Consider the following 17,937-nt stretch of genomic DNA (forward strand, 5'->3'; position numbering starts at 1 on the left):
TCAGTTAAGTAGAATGGGTGTTTTACATTGGTCTTCTTCTTTTGGTTGCTCCCATTAGGGGTTGCCACAGCAGATCATCTTGTTCCATATCTTCCTGTACTCTACATCTTGCTCTCTCACCACATCCATAAACCTTCTCTTAGGCCTTCCTCTTTTCCTCTTTCCTGGCAGTTCTAACTTTAACATCCTTCTCCTAATATACCCAACATCACTCCTCTGCACATGCACAACACAATCTTGCCTCTCTGACTTTGTCTCCCAACCATCCAACCTGAGCCGACCCTCTAATGTACTCATTTCTAATCCTGTCCATCCTCATCACACCCAATGCAAATCTTAGCATCTTTAACTCTGCCACCTCCAGCTCGGTCTCCTTTCTGGTCAGTGACACCGTCTCCAACCCATATAACAAAGCTGGTCTCACTACCGTTCAGTAGACCTTCCCTTTCCCGTCTGTCACAAATTACTCCCGACACTTTTCTCCGCCCATTCCACCCTGCCTGCACTCTCTTTTTCACCTCTCTTCCACAATCCCTGTTACTCTGAACTGTTGATGCCAAGTACGTAAACTCATCCACCTTCAACAACTCTACTCCCTGCATCCTCACCATTCCACTGACCTCTCTTATTTACACACATTTATTCTGTCTTGTTCCTACTGACGTTCATTCCTCTCCTCTATAGAGCATATCTCCACCTCTCCAGGGTCTCCTCAACCTGCTCTCTACTATCGCTACAGATCACAATGTCATCAGCAAGCATCATAGTCCACGAGGACTCCTGTCTAATCACGTCTGTCAACCTGTCCATCACCACTGCAAATAAGAAAGGACTCAGAGCCAATCCCTCATGTGATCCCACCTCCATGATGAATGCGTCAGTCACTCCTACTGCAGACCTCACCACTGTCACACTTCCCTCGTACATATCCAGTACAACTCTTACGTACTTCTCTGACACTCATTTACATTGCTAATGTGGAAGTAAAACATTTACAGGAACTGTGTGATGCTCTCATGTAAGCATGAACCAAAAATCCCTAAGGATATTTCCAACACCTTTACAGAATTCAGGCTGTTCTGGAGGCAAAACTGGGTCCTAATAGGTACTAGATAATGGTGACCTTATTTTGTAAACCTTAAGTGGATAATACAGAGTTATATATTGATATTCCACCTTCAAACGGGTAGTGTATGTTAAATACTTCGGAAATATGTGGACTACATGCAGAAGTCAAACCAATATTCAAATCTGACACATAACTAATGAGGGATATAGCTTTGTTTCGCCCATTTGACTTTATTAGCAGTGAAGAATGAACAGTAGTCTCAGTTATCACAGTGGCTAACACACAGTATTTTAGAGCTTTGTTTGTTTGTACCAAAACCTTGGCAATGAAACTCAGATACACATTTTTGTAAGCCCTGATCATTTCTGTCTTAAATGCAGTTAATGCCAGAGCTTCACTGGGAGTAGGAAATCCGAGTCTCTGATATTTATTTTAGCCTCACATACACGCCTACACAAATCCCTTTCACCTAGACCACCTATGCCTAATTCCCAGTGATTGAAGTGCAGAAGACAAAACGTAGAAGGCAGGGGAAGAGAGACAACCCGTCAGTAAAGTCATTTGTCATTCCATAGCTGATCTTATTCATCTTACTATGTGCACGACAATAAACCTGAACTTGAGTTTTTATCAATGGGGCATCTAGACGCCTGATTACAGATAAGCACTATGTTGGACTAAACTCGTTTTCTGTGCTCTCCTGTGGCCATACACCTATTTTAAGGATGTAAACATAGTTTTTTGGTTTGTAAATCATTATGAGAGAAGCACAGTTAACACAGTGGTTAGCACCTTCTGCCTCACAGCTCTATAGTCTCAGCCCAGTCACAGTCTTTCTGAAGTTTGTATGCTTTTCCCATTATCTGTGAGGGCTCCTGGTGTCCCAGTACTAGACAACCAAACCTAATCCCCTGCACCATGTGTGGTAAAGACAACCCTGGTCGGTTAGTTGGTCACTCTAAATGGACCCACATGAAAATGTATTGGTGTACATAAGTGTGCCCTGTGATGAATTGGCATCCCCTGCAGGGTTGGTTCCCATTTTGCACCTACTGCTTCCAGGACAGGCACATGCTCCCTGGATTCCTTAAGTGGATAAGCAGGCTAGAATATGGATCGACAGGCATGGCTATGTGCTTTGGCCACATTTAGACATTTAGAGTATCTGCACTCCTTTGCTGAAAACTTTACAAATACAATCTTTTAAAGTTGTTAATCCATACCTGTTGGCTAGACATGATAGAGCTACCCCCTACCGATTAGCTTTTTATTGGTCATCCATTTATTACAAAAACATTAAGCTAAACTTACCTTAATGCACTCTGAATTGTCTTTTAATACTACAGAAAAGTAAAAATACCTATTCACATTCAGAAAAGCCAGCTTATGTATTCTTACACCTGAACCACCCCTTTGATGAGGTTTTATCAGTCAGCTCTGTCAAAGTTTCAGAATCACATTAAAATTGAAATGGAATGAGCCAGAGTAGGGCATTCAATAGTAAAGACATTTTAAAAAGGTGAAAATCACATCAGACATCTCACTGAGGACTAGCTCCCCAATGATCAGGGTAGCACGAGCCATACACTAAGATCTGTTGGTGCAAAACATTTCTATTATCGTTCTTTCTGCCTTGTTGCATATGAAGGGCAACAATTCTCCAGTTGTGAAACAGGATTCTGGAACTGCACTCCATACATTACGAGACAAATAAAAAGTACTACATTTCAAAACGTCTCAAGTTTACATGACAGCTGTAATGATTAATACATTTTTACAGAACCATATTGTTCAAAAGTATTAGGTAATTTAATCACATTAGTCATTCTTTTCCTAACAAAGTGAAAAATAGCACTTCTGATTTTCTTACCTATGGAAGTAGTTCCCTGCCCAACTGTGACACTGAAATTAGACTTGCATTTCACAGCAGGTTAAACACAAATTAAGTGCTCCATCTACCTGAGACTTTTAAAAATAACGGCATTTGATCCTTAACGTTTAAGATTTCTCCCTATTTTTCTTCTTTGGAAGGATTTTTTTTTTTTGCATCTTTAGCCAATATTCAATCAGGTTTTCAGACCTGCTCCTCAACGAGACTCATGGCTAGTGCTTTTCTTTTCAACTAACATATCAAATGGAGGCAGACTACAGTTAAATAGAACTTCTTTTTTATTAAGACATATATCTGTCTACATTTGTTAGGGAAGTAATATTGCAGCACCTCCCTGACTTCACAGAGTAAACGAATATCATTTAAAAAAAATAAACATCATTATCTTCAGTTTCATCCAAAATTTTAAAAAGCAAAAAAGAATCAGATACAAGTGGAACAAACATCCTATTGCAGTTCATGAATACTGTGTCAATATTTTCTCTTACAGAGACTACAGACAGATAAATAATATCCGTGTCTAACCAGCCTTACATACATGAATGCAAACACACATATACACACATAGACATGCACATGTGAGTCTGTGTTCCCTGGCATTTCTGGCCATGGACTAGCAATGATTAGATGCACACCTAAGCATCTTGCTGTATTACAGGTAGGATTTGACTTTCACTTAAAAAATGGTTGTTGCGAAAATCAGCACCCACAGGCATGTAAGAGGGAGAGTACTGAAAAATCCTGGATAGTTGAGTACTAAATTATTTAGAACTAGCCAACCCGCGGCGTAGCATACGCCGCATAATTATGTATTGATGGGTGAACACTTCCTGAACAACACAGTTGTCCAAATGGGGTGGGTTTGTGGATACCACTGTGAGTGAATGAAAAGATAGACCTCTGGAGAGAGCAACATATAATTGTCTGTGACTGAAAGCGGGATCGTCTGTGACGAAGAAGGCCACGCTGGTGAAAGTTACTTCGTCGGTAGGGCTAAGTGTCAGCACTTATAGATTAAGGTGTAGCGAGTCTTCGTTGTTGACGCTTAATATAGCTTGCATACTGAGATGTTCCGGAGTCACAGTTGAGAAACACTTTTTTAATGTCTTTTAAGCACAGGGGAAAAAATGAACATGTGAAACATCCGTAATGTAATAAGCCACCAAGAAAAGTAACATTGCAACAATGCTATCTACGACCCGATCTCTGTAAACAGAAGTGTAAACAAAATCGAGCCCAGTGTATTCTTTAACTGCCTTGTGGCGCTGTAGTAGTGCTGCTGCTTTGCAGTAAGGAGACTGTGGAAGATTGTGGTTTCACTTCCTGGTTCCTCCTTGTGTGGATAGCGCTTTGAATACTGAGAACACCGCTATATCAATGTAACGAAGTATTAACAGGAAATTGTCTTCGTGTAATAGTAAAAGACAAATTATCTGCGACAAGCTGTTTTACACGCTGCATACCAATCCGCGGCGTAGTATACGCCGCATAATCACGCCGCTTTTTAAATGTTTTTTAAGCAGAGGGAAAAAAATGAACATTTGCAAAATCCGTAACGCTGCTTTCAGTAAGTACAATGCACACGCATTTAATTTATCAGCCACTTTTTGCCAGCCGTGTTTTCTGGTTTGGGCTGCTTTTGCAGTGTTACCGCTTCTGCATATTAAATCTTGAAATCCTTTGAGTAACTAATTAACTAACTAACACCAACCCACCCACACACACAGCTTGTGTGAAACAAATGTGCCCGTACTTTCATAATTTTGTTGCAGCCTATAGTGGAGTCAGGCACAGAGAAGGTCAGCTGCTGAGAGAGCGTCTCGACTGTTGCAGGGCCTGCATCGGTGAAGCAGGTGAGACGCTAATGAAACAGAGGCACAGGGCTTATTGGTTTTTAAAGACTGCTTCCTTCATTGTGTTTTAACCTCAGTTTTAAAGGATTGTTTTAAGGATCCCATGGGATACCCCTCGCAAACTGTTTTAGACGCTGCATTCAGCAATTCACATCCGCGACAAACATGCCTCTTCTTACATGGTCCTGCTTTGGTGGGCAGGGAAACGTTTTCCGTGTTCCTGCAGGACCATCTAAGAAGACGCATGTTTGTCGCGGATGCGAATTGCTGTATGTAGCGTATAAAACAGTTTGCGATGTTGCACGCGGTCATGCGTCGTAACTGAAAAGTCAACGTGGCTCAAAGCTGCATGCGGACTGTAGCACAGACAAACAGAAATGACGGGGTGTTTTCCGAGGCATCGTGTCCGAGTTGGTGGGCGTGGCTCTGTGAGTTTTCGTCGTATCCAATGGTCTTAGAGTTGGTGGGCGTGGCTCCTTCCTGCGTGCTTTCATGGGTGTGGGCGTGGCTCCTTCCTGCGTGCTTTCATGGGTGTCATACCGCTCTGGCGGCGGCTTAGAGAATTATATATATAGATATTCATCAATCATTTGCACATGTATGGACAATATGCATAAATTACTGATAGAATGTTTGAACCAGTAAAACAACCCTGGTGTCATCTGGTAGTTTGTTGAGAAAGGGAAAAATAACATCCTGGCTTCAGTGAAATGTGTATTGGAATGGCTTAGTAACTACTAACAAATGTATAACCAACAGCAACATGCCGTATTCAACCACATGAGAATGACATTCTCAGAGGACAGTTAAAATGGAGTACACATTCCATCATTAATACATTGTACCAAATACCATATAAAGTGTATCAGCGCCCAACACTAAAAATAAATCATTTGTCTACATTGAAACATACAGCCAGTCTATCTGGTTTCTAACTCACTAATCTAATTCAGGGTTGTGGCCTAAACTCATGCTGGTAACACTGGGAACAAGACAGGAACCAACCTTACACAGCATGCCAGTCTATCTGTCTCAGGGTGCATGCATTCATACCAGATGGTGTTTAAAATTGACTCATGTCTGCTCATATCACATTATTTTGCTGTTAAAAATGTGTCAAGTGATAACAATTTAGCTATTATAAAAAAAAAAACAATCTGAATATATAAATTCATTTAGTATATATGCAATCAGTGGTCATTCCCCAGAAAATGTTGTTTTCTTACTTTATGCTGTTGCACCATACAGATTAATGTTACCTTAAATACTGATCTGTTGATCTTGATCAAAAATGGTAATCTATGCCCAAATGACAAAACAGATATCTTGATTTTTAATTTTTTCTACAGTTTTTACTTCTAAATCCAAAGTGCAAATCACTGAATTCCTCTCAATAAAGTTGTCCACTATTGCTTCTTTCTATTAGGCAAATTAGGAAATGAACTCAACCTTAAACAATAAAGTGGACACTTCAAAGGAAAACATAAAATTGTGAATCTCTACACTCCTACCTTATACACTTTTAATAACCTTTATCCTTGCTTTTTCATAAATGTAACTAATTTATTGCTTTTAAGTACTTCCATCCTTAAAAATTTATCAAGTGAATGATAAAAAAATTAATCTTCAACTTGTTGATCAACATATCATGTCTCTAACTCACCACAAATACTTTTTTGTTTGTATCCTTGATCTGTGCAAAAGTATAAAATCCACTGACACATCATTAGACCCTGATTCATCACTCTACATTAAATTGTGGCCAAACAGAGTGAATTAGGAAGTGAAGTTGGGTTAGAAGGGAATCCCAAGAAAGCAGGCTTGTGTTTTGTACACATTGATCATTTATCAATAAAATATAGAGATTACATTGAACAGTTCAGTTCTATTAAATAATAGACAATAATGGTAAAAGTGAACCTGTATCATAGAAAATTAGTTTCGGCATATTTACTCGGAAGGCAGTTTATTTCACTTGGTATTTCCAGGCTTCTGCTTTGCTTTCTTTTGTCTGTGTTTCTTATCATTGGTACCTTTGATCTTCTTAGATGGAGTAGCACTTTGTTCATCTAATGCTTTTCTCTTTGATTTCTTTTGTTTTCTGATGTTTTTCTTTCCATCTTCCTCTGTTATTTTGTCATCCTCTGTGCTCAATTTAGACATCATATTTACCTCCTCCACAGTCTGCTTCTTCCGATTCTTGCGTTTTTTCGTGTCTGGAAGAAAGCCTTTCTTTTTCTTCTTTTGTGAGTTCTGTTTAGACTGTTCTTCCTCAGCAACCTTCACTTTTTCCTTTTTTGGTTTACTGCAAATACAAGAGAAGCCAAAATGATAAATTTAGATTATAAATGAGAAAATGCTTTTATACACCATATTTTTTCTACCATGATATTAAGCATGAATCTTCTGTTATGGTACAGGAATTGCCAGTTCCTCTGCCAACTGCTTTTCTTACCAATTATTCACTACTTTATATAGCATAGAAACAATTAAGGGTTTAAAAATATTCATTTACTTTAATTGCAGTCCAGGTACAACAGATTATGATTCTCTCAGAATCATACAAGTTAAGAGTGGCACTAACACCAGTGTTGTTTCTGTTTTAGTACTGAGTCTTTAGTTGTAGTCACATCACATGCCTAAGTGGTGCCCCCATCTAAGGTTGATGCTTCACTTTAATTTTGTCTCCACACAATGCCTGTATTGGATAAGATGTTTTGAACAGGTGAATGGATGAAAATTAAATTTTGTGTAGTATTTAACTATCTAAAACAGTGTTTCTTAAACTTTTTTTTTTCCTTATAGAGACCCAAGTCTGCCTTCTTTGTGTCTTCAAGACCCAGAATTGCCGGAGACAGTTATCCACTTTCCCCTTGGAGAATCATCACAGGTCATAACAAAGCAATGTAATTTGCTTAAACTGCCCATGGAGAACCATCACAAGACACTCCGCAAAACGTATACAACCCTTTCCCACTGAATACAATTGTGAACCACAACTCGGCATGAAAAACAAATTCAGAAAACATGTGACTCATCCTTTAAGAACCTATGATCTAAAAAACTGAACCATAAAGTCAATGGACATTTATCTAGTAGTTGGCAGTATGTTCTTGAATAAGGTGCATAATTCTGTTAAAATAATCAGTTAAACAATGCTAAATCAGTAAAGATAAAATTTATTTAATTAGACCATGTATTACATTAATAAATTATTAGATTAAAAAATATACATTTACTTTGCTTCTAAATGTTAGTTTATTCGTGTTATTCACAAAGATAAGTACATTTTATGTCTCTGCAGTGATGTGAGAACTAATATTGCACTGATGTGCCCATCTCCCACATCACTGAATTGGATTAAACAGAAATGGGAATATTATGTTATACAGTAACCCCTCCTCCATCGCGGGGGTTGCGTTCCAGAGCCACCCGCGAAATAAGAAAATCCGCGAAGTAGAAACCATATGTTTATATGGTTATTTTTATATTGTCATGCTTGGGTCACAGATTTGCGCAGAAACACAGGAAGTTGTAGAGAGACAGGAACGTTATTCAAACACTGCAAACAAACATTTGTCTCTTTTTCAAAAGTTTAAACTGTGCTCCATGACAAGACAGAGATGACAGTTCCGTCTCACAATTAAAAGAATGCAAACATATCTTCCTTTTCAAAGGAGTGTGTGTCAGGAGCACAGAATGTCACATAGATAGAGAAAACAATCTCTGGCAAACAAATCAATAGGGCTGTTTGGCTTAAGTATGTGAAGCACCGCGGCACAAAGCTGTTGAAGGCGGCAGCTCACACCCCCTCCGTCAGGAGCAGACAGAGAGAGAGAGAGAGAGAGAGAGAGAGAGAGAGAGAGAGAGAGAGAGATAGAGAGAGACAGAGTGTGTTTTTCAAGCAAAAATCAATACGTGCCCTTCGAGCTTTTAAGTATGCGAAGCACCGTGCAGCTGCACAAAAGATAGCAACGTGAAGATAATCTTTCAGCATTTTTAGACGAGCGTCCGTATCGTCTAGGTGTGCGAACAGCCCCCCTGCTCAATCCCCCTACGTCAGGATCAGAGAAAGTCAGCGCAAGAGAAAGAGAAAAGTAAGCTGGGTAGCTTCTCAGCCATCTGCCAATAGCGTCCCTTGTATGAAATCAACTGGGCAAACCAACTGAGGAAGCATGTACCAGAAATTAAAAGACCCATTGTCCGCAGAAACCCGCGAAGCAGCGAAAAATCCGCGATATATATTTAAATATGCTTACATATAAAATCCGTGATGGAGTGAAGCCGCGAAAGGCGAAGCGCGATATAGCGAGGGATTACTGTACACTTTAGGGATGCACCGATACCACTTTTTTGGAAAACGAGTATGAGTACGAGTACTTGCATTTCAGTACTCGCCGATACCGAGTACTTGCCGATACCGAGTACTTAATAAAAACATGATTTAAATTTACATGTAACAGCTGTAGTCATATAATTTAACAAAAAAAACAAGAAACTCTCGTCTATCCACTGGGAGGTTAGGCTAATTAGCGACACGGGGCTAACACTGCTTGTCCAAATATCCGTGTTGAAACTAAACGCAGAGGAGGCTTGCAGTAGGCTGTGGATATGTTTTTTCACAGAGTCATGTAGTTTAGGCAGCTCCGTGTCAGTCATGTAGCGGCGGCTTGGGACATCATATCTGGGCTCCAGAACATGGAGGAGACGCAGGAATCCCACATTTTCTACCTCCGAGAGTGGCTGGTCACTCAATGCAATGTACTCGATAATTGCCTGTGTTATTTTCACAGCACGTGGATTGTCTCTGGACATTTTCTCTCGTCTTGCAAGAGTTTGCTGCAGCGTGGGTTGTGTTGGTTTAGAAGTGTGGGTAAATTCTTTGTACTCGTTGTCGTGTTGGGATTTTAGGTGCTTGATTAAATTACTTGTGTTAAATGCGCTACCTTTTGAGCCTCCTCTGGACAATTTCGCTGAGCACAATTTGCAGTCCGCCTTTGTTTTGTCGTCTTCAATCACTTTGAAATAGTTCCACACGGCTGACATGTCTTGCCTCGCCTTCTCCCCGCTCTGAGCTGCAGCCGGGGCCTGGGGGCGGGCACTCGGCGCCTGTGATTAACCCCTTACATGCCGCTCAAACATAGACATTTCTCAGACCGTGGTATCGGTCCCCGGTATCGGGGGACTTTTAACGAGTACGAGTACTTTAGAAAATGTGGTATCGAGGCCGATACCAGATACCCGTTTCGGTATCTGTGCATCCCTAGTACACTTAAACAATATTTCCATGCAACTCCTTCAGTGAAAATCATAACATTTTAAAAAATATATCATAATTAAGAATTTGCGATTTAACTATTGCAATACAGTGCTGCCCACAAGAAAAAGTGTTGCAACATTTTTTTTTTATAATTGTTCTAATTTAGTTCCATTTTGATTATAGTATATAATTTGTAAACTTAACATCTTCTAGATCCAATGTGATAGTCATTAGGCTGATTTTTTTCATGGAAGATTCTCCAATCAAAAACTACTTACAAAATGCCAAATAGCTTCATTACACTCCAGTACGTATCACTTTGTTGCAAAGACCGGTGAAAGTCCTGCAATTGGTCCAGGGACTGTAACACAGGCAAGATGTCCTTCAGACTGATTGGTAGTTTCTGGGGATAAAAAATATAATAGAATTAGCAGCATGAAACAGTAATAGTACTGTATACAGAATACAGACACAGGGCTGATAGCACATACCAAATTTAAATGAAGGGTGAGCTGATATTGTACACCTTAAATCAGAAGCTTTGTTCTTTACAGTCCTAACATTTATTTTCTCAGCCTCACTCAATACCACTCCTCCATTAATTTTCTAAACCCTATTTTTACATGACAGAGCAATAGGCAGTTTATCCAGATATTCATACAAATGTCAACTTTAATGTCATTTCGGTCCATCAGAGGTCCCAAATTAGAACAGCTCTAACATTTTATATCATCAGGCTCAACTTGCTCCTTTTACATACCTGCCTCCTAACATTCTAACAGAGCCAAACTCACATTCTCTGTATTGCTGTTAATGATTTTCTACAATGAAATGTAAGTAATAACCCACACATTCTTCCTGCTGGCACTGACCTTCCACCAAATAAACTGACAATGACCACTTTACTTGGGTCAATCTTTCCACCAATAAGCAAGGCGCTTAATGATTTCTATCCACCCTTTTTTCAACTGAACCCATTATCAAGTAAAATAGCACAGCTGGCTCCTTGGCTGGTTATATTTATTAGTCAACAAGCCACTAAAAACAAATAGTCTGTGATTAAATATTTCTTTCTTTAGTTTTAGATCCCTAAACTATATTAGATAAAAACAATCAAAAACCTATCCTACTTACAAAGCCAGCCATTCTACTCTTTCCGTCAAAAAAATGGGAATAAATGCATTGTTTCAGGGAACAGGCATGCTCACCTCTAGGTTTCAACAGAACACCAATGAGGTAATTAAAGATTTTAAACATTTCAAGCAGACTGAATAATTTTAGAATGATTATAAAATGAGTCTTGTGGAAAATGCATTAGTTTGCAAATGTGAGACAAAGACTGACCTGTTTTTGGATTGTAGTGATGAGAAATCGGGTCAACTCCAAACACTTAACCACTTTCTCGTGATCTACTTTCACTCGGAATACAGATATCGACTTCAGGCACTGAAAGTCAGAAGAAGCACATAAGACACTATGAACTTACACAATTTTACAGTTTTTCAAAGTTGTGTATGTGCACACACATGTAAAACGTCTCTCTCACCATGTTACCAATACAGACCTGTATAACTTGAGCTAACACCTGTTCAATCAAATCACTCCAAGCAACTTCAGTCAAGGACTGACAGACCTCCCGTGTTTGGAGAACTTTGAGCACCAGAGAACAAGCTTGGCCCTAAAGTACAACAGTGGAAGAGAGTAATGAGTAAAATTCAACACCTTTCATTTAATTTTTAGATGGTCCCATTCATGATAAGCTTGGCCAAGTGTGCTGAAGATACAGGGTGAGCCAAAAAAAAAAAAAAGTACCACATTTCAAAGTTTTATTCTACATTAACGCTACAAGATAAAATAAATTTCATTACGACACAAGAAAGGGTATATAAAATACTGTACAAAATGTGTTTTAAAAATGTCTTCAAGGTGGTGGCCATCATTAGCGATACAGTGTTCGAAACAATTACTGAACGTTCACATGACTCATTCTGCCATTTCAAGGGGAATAGAGGCAATTTTGTGGTGAATAGTACCCTTGAGGGCTTCAAGGATTTGAGGTAGGTATGTGTATACCTTCGACTTGAGACAGCCCCACAAGAAGAAATCTCACAGAGCGAGATCAGGCAATATCACGCAGGGAGATCAGCCTCCACAGAAACATCTCCTGCAAAACTTGCATGAATCTCTGCGTCGTTTGAGCTGTTGTTCCATCCAGTTGAAACCAGGCATCCACCACATCCATTTCTTCCAGTTGGACCTGCAAAAAGTTCTCTAGCATTTCAATGTAACGTTCTGAAGTGATGGTGACTGTTGCTTCTTCCCCCAACCCTCAAAAAAGTAAGGGCCTAGAATGCCAAATTCTGCAATGTTGCACCAAACTGTAACATGCTTACTGTGCAGGGGTCTCTGATTAAGTTCACTAGAGTTGGTTTCAGCCCAATAGCAAAAGTTTTGCTTATTTATGCAACCATTAAAATGGAAATGTGTCTCATCGCTGCACAAGACGATGGTATCTTGATTAACAGTTTGCAGAATGTTCGCGCACAGTTCTCTACGGCTCTCCCAGCCTCTCTCAATGAGTTCCTGCACTACCATCATTTTGTAGGGATGGAAATTAAGGTCTTCATGCAAAATCCTCCTCAAAGACGTGTTAGAAATCCCTAAGGCAGAAGCATGTTTGTGCGCTGAACGTCTAGGAGACTGCAAAACTGATGCCCTTACAGCTTGGATGTTTTCGGGCGTTCGTACAGTCTGAGGACAGCCTGGAGATTTTCTGTTCAATGTTATACCCGTCTGTCTGAATGTAGCCACCCACTGAAGAACTGTTTTCTGATTTGGGACATCACCATTAGGAGGAATGCTGAACTATGTTCAGAAGGCACGTTGCGTAGTGATGATGGATTCGTTGTTTTTGAAGAACGCTTCAAAAGGGAAAAAACAGTGCACACTGGACCAAGGCATGATGCCGACTGAAAACTACAAGGGATCACCTATCAAAGGACCCCCATCCCAACCCACTCGGCTGCCTCTACCTTGTGCAATGACCTTGAGAAATATGGTACGTCATTTTGGCTCACCCTGTAGTTATGATGAATAGCTAGGAACATAAATGTGTAAATTGCAAAAATACAGACAGTGGTAAATACTATAAGTCAATTTACCAGTAAAACATGTACCGCTTAGTCCTATAAAATTACATAACATAACATTAAGAAATCTGCTCAATGTAATTGATGCCCCAGAAAGGATGGAGCCTATCCTGACAGCAGCCAGACAGAGTTCATGGCAGAACCGAAACCTGGACAAAAACATCTTTGGGGTTTGAGAGAAGAACATGCAGACACTACACAGGCACAACTGTGCTGCCACGCAAAACAAAAAAAAATCAATTTACATTTATCTGGTATCTCAAAAGTAAACATTTGCAGCTAATGTTACCTTTACTGTCAATTTCAACCATAATGTGATGTATAATGCTAGAAGGCAACAAAAGAGAAACAAAACAAAAACTTCAGGATGAAAACAAATTTTGAAATAATTTTCCTGAGGGTCCAGAGTAGTCCACACATGTCACACACTGTTTTAAAACTACTTAGCCTCTTGATATTCTGCCGCATTTTCTCCAGAATCTTTCTGCATTATTATAATTTTACTTTTGAATATGAGGCTGCTTAAATGCCAGCTCTGAGAAGGAGGCACATTTAATAACATAGTGACTAATGCAGTGAAGGTCCTGTTCACTTTTATGTGCATAAAATTAACATTTTACTTGACACTTAAAAAGAGCTTTGTCCTCTTATCTGTTTTCACAAACAGTTTGTTTCCTGACACCATTATCAGCATTTGCACAGTATAAAAGACAACAACTAGAAAAGTGCATACAACATCTGCTTATTACCATAAACCTCATTCAGACACTCTCATTGCTGATTTTGAAATAATTAGTCATATTCAGATAAATGTACATTTTGAAAATTAATATTATATCTGCTCATTGGAAACCAAATCCCTCCATTGAGATCACATACGCCTACAAAATAATCATGTTAAAGAAAAGGTTCTGAAATTAAGAGCCTATCCAACATATTTTTTTCCGCTTCACAACTCATTTTCCATTTTCCTACATGTTTGTTTAAAAAAACCCTGCCTGACTCTCTCAAAGCCACTCATTTTCGGTTATCGCAAGCAGCATCCTAACAGCTTAATTTTTGTTCCCAGTTTGAAGGTCGGTTGGGAAGAGGGATGTGGGTTTGGGCAGAATGTGGAAGAAGTGCCACGCCAATGAGGTAAACTAGCCAGCAGTGGAGAGGAGGCCAGCCAGGAAATATCTCAACGGCCACACAATGGCAGGGTAAAAGGAAAAAGTTCCATTAAACAAACAGCTACATTCCACACATATTTCTCTGGATCTTTCATACTTCCTTCCTCAGTTTTACCGTAAAGACTGTTTTCCAATCTAGACCAACCACCTCCTTTGAGGACAATATCCTCAGGAGCAGAGGCAGGTCCCAGTGGCAATCCAAAAGTGGCCAGTAGAAGAGGGATACTGCATTGACCTTAGGTTAACAGGAATGAGCTAATTTTCCTGTTGTCTGCTTTCCTAAATGCCACTATTACCATACTTGAGCAAGGATAAGTGGGTGAGGTGCTTATGAGCTGTGCTAAGTAAATAAGAATGATACAATGTATTCCAGGTCACAAATAATAACTAACCCCAGCCACTACACAATGCTGTTGTATTTCTTTACTGATAAAAGAAAGGCAAAAAACAACTCCCCATCCCAAGCCCCTTCTGATCCTTTCACTTGTCAACAAACACTTCTGTTCAAATCACAGAACTACTTAAAATGGATTTGTGGATTTCAGATTATCATTAAAACCTGCAGGAAAATATTTGACACCAGGTGTTATTTATTAAATTTACATAACATTCTCAAATATGCTTAACCCAATTCAGAATCACAAGACGCTATAATCTATCCCAGCAACCTCAGGCACAAGGAAAGAAAGGACCTTGGATGGCCTGTTGCTCTACTACTGGGCTCACACACACACTGACAGAATCGCCAGTTAACCTAACACACACATCTTTGGGATAAGAGAGAAAAACCTATGCAGACAAAGAGACAGCATGCAAATTCCATACAGACAGCAACCAAGCATGAAATGTGATATTGCATATGTGAATCAGCAGCAGTACACACTTTGCAAAAATGCTGCCTAATAACAATTTCAATAGGCTGTATTTATATAACGTATCTAAATATAAATATAATCTCAAGGTGAATCACAATTTAAAAAAAAAAAAGTAATGTAAAACACAGAAGACTTTCTTAGAGCTAAACATGCTTAATTTGCAATTTAGTCTGCCAAACCTTTTTCCTAACACAGAGACACATCTGGGAGCTTTTGTAAATGCTGCTATTTCGAGTAAACTGCACACCTCAGCATTTCTGAACTGAGGATTTGCAATAGGTACTGATACTCAAGGAAGGTATAAGATAATAATACAACTTAACCTGCATATGAGAGTAAAAGTGAAATATTTAAGCAAAAAAAAAATCCACATAAAGCAAATCATTGCAAAACAGTCTCATAAAAGGGTTAAACATTCCAACAATCCATCTCTCCAGATAATCAACTGAAAGATTTTTAAATGTCTTAGGAATAACACAAATTTTACAGCTAAAACACCAGTAATGTTCTACTTACTACTAATGTCCTGCACATGCTATCGACCTAAGCAAATCCACACCATACCAGAGTGCAAGCTGTACACTCTGCATAGATAACGGGTTATCTTTACCTTGCCCAGTCTTTGCAATTCAATTTACTGTAGAGGTGTTATTATATAACAGGCTCACAAGGAGAAAAGGTACACATTTTACCCTTGAAATATCTCCCTTTGGGAACAGTTTTGAGTGTAAATGTAATAATATTTAGTCAATGTCCATCACAAACTGTTCTTGGCGTGATGAAGTCACAACAGATCAAACTGAGAAACATGTCCACTCAATTAGGGGGAAAGCCTGATACTCTTGGGGTTTTTATTCTGCTTAACACTAACATCACCTCAGTTCTTCTAATAGGCCCAAGCTGCACTCTCTTACAACATAATGTGCCCAAGAGCGATTATTTTGCAGTATAACAGACCTCCAGTGTACCAGCTGATTCTCACATAATACAGCCTGTAATTAGTGGATGCCTGTTCTGGTCTGATTTAAGCACTCCACTTGCATTGTGCTGTTAAACAAGTGGTATTAAAGCCAAAACATTTTTCTAATAGACAGCTTGCTTGGCTATGTTTAAATACAAATTGAAAAATATGGTCTGCACTGATGACAAAGAAGCATTCACAACACAATTCAGACAATGAATGACAGAGATGCCTCCAAAACCCATTAAGATTCCAACTTGTAAGCCCCCTGTACATGTGGCCATATGTACAGCTATGTGTTTAATATCAGATTACCCAGACTTTAGTCTCCTATGAATGCCATTTTACAGATAATTTAGCAATTCTGTGGGCAATGTAAGCCAAACCACACTTCTTATGATCCTCAAAAATATTAAAGAAATACTCCACCCAAAATTGATAAACAATGTTTAAATGTCACTTACCCCACATGCATTGTAATGAAGGCCGAGAAAAAAATTTAATTTCATGCCTTCATGTAGAACGAATGAAAATTGTTTATGACATAATAGAACAGTGAAGGTGACCAGTTCTGTCCAACGACAAACAATGTGATAAACATCCAAGGGTAAAATCTTTGAATTTCTAACGTAATCTGTGTCACATAATCCATATGATCGTTAACCATTTGTATGGTCAAAATAAGCATAATGTGTGCATTTTTTTGATAAACTTTTATTAACTATTAACAGTTGTGTTTGAATTGAAGACAGGACTCTTGACTAATGAGTGAGGGAGAGAGGTGAATCTTCAAGTCAAACACACTGTATAGTGGGAAAGACATCCTTCTGGTTGACATTTAATGCAGACTTTTCAGGAATTAACTGTTAATATGTTGACCAAAAATGCACACATTTTGCATGTTTTAACCATACGAATTGAAAAAGAACATGTGGATTATGTGACGTGAATTAAGTGAGAATCATTTTTTCCATGGACTTTTTCACATTGTCATTAAATGGAACTGGTCACTATTACAGTTCTATTATGTCATAGATATTTTTCTCTCGTTCTGCATGACAACATAAGATTAAGCACTTTTTCAGCCATCACTACAAACCACATTGGGTAAGTAACATTTAAACAAAATATCCTTTTTGGTGGAGTATTCTATAATCACCACAAAGTTCTAGGGATGCAATACTTGCTTGTCAAATGCACTGCTTACCCATTTAGTGGAATAAATAAAAAAAAACATTTCAAGAAAGAAAAACGGTTTGCTAAATATCTATAGCCAACCACCCTACTAGCTGTTACACCCAAATAAGCCAATACAGAGTCAAACAGAGCTGATGTCTGTCACTCTAGCCAACAACAGGCTCAAAGGAGAACCCGGCTATCGATGAGATGCTGCTCCTAATTTGGGCACTCACAAATGTAGCAAAGCATGTTTACAATAAAGTCAGAAAATTAAATCTTCCCAACAATTTGCTTTTGGAAGGAAACCCGCACCAGCACATGCTAACTCTAAAGATTTACAGTTTTTAATTAAAGTAGGGCCCAAGAGCTGCAAGACAAACAGTGCTACCTGTTGTGCTAGGGTTACTCATAAATAAGTTTAACAATATTAAGTCAGATGACAATTTTTACTCTCCAACCTAGGTATTTCTTTTCCATATACTAGGAGCCCATGCAATGAAAGTACTGGTGCCCCATTCCCTTTGTGTG

At 38.9% G+C, this 17,937-nt stretch overlaps 1 protein-coding gene across 1 annotated transcript in view; it reads right to left on the bottom strand.

Annotated features, from left to right (window-relative positions):
• Positions 1-6,634: 6,634 nt before the first annotated feature.
• mybbp1a (MYB binding protein (P160) 1a) overlaps positions 6,635-17,937 on the bottom strand; it is a 45,828-nt gene continuing 34,525 nt past the window's right edge. Inside the window, exons 24-27 of the mRNA XM_028806925.2 lie at positions 11,638-11,751; positions 11,418-11,519; positions 10,352-10,476; positions 6,635-7,118 (exon numbers count right to left, since the gene is read on the bottom strand). Coding sequence (XP_028662758.1) covers positions 6,785-7,118; positions 10,352-10,476; positions 11,418-11,519; positions 11,638-11,751 — 675 coding nt within the window. The 3' untranslated portion in view covers positions 6,635-6,784. The remainder of the gene's footprint in view (positions 7,119-10,351; positions 10,477-11,417; positions 11,520-11,637; positions 11,752-17,937) is intronic.

The sequence above is a fragment of the Erpetoichthys calabaricus genome, chromosome 8 (genome assembly GCF_900747795.2).
Source record: "Erpetoichthys calabaricus chromosome 8, fErpCal1.3, whole genome shotgun sequence".
Classification (NCBI taxonomy): Eukaryota; Metazoa; Chordata; class Cladistia; order Polypteriformes; family Polypteridae; genus Erpetoichthys; species Erpetoichthys calabaricus.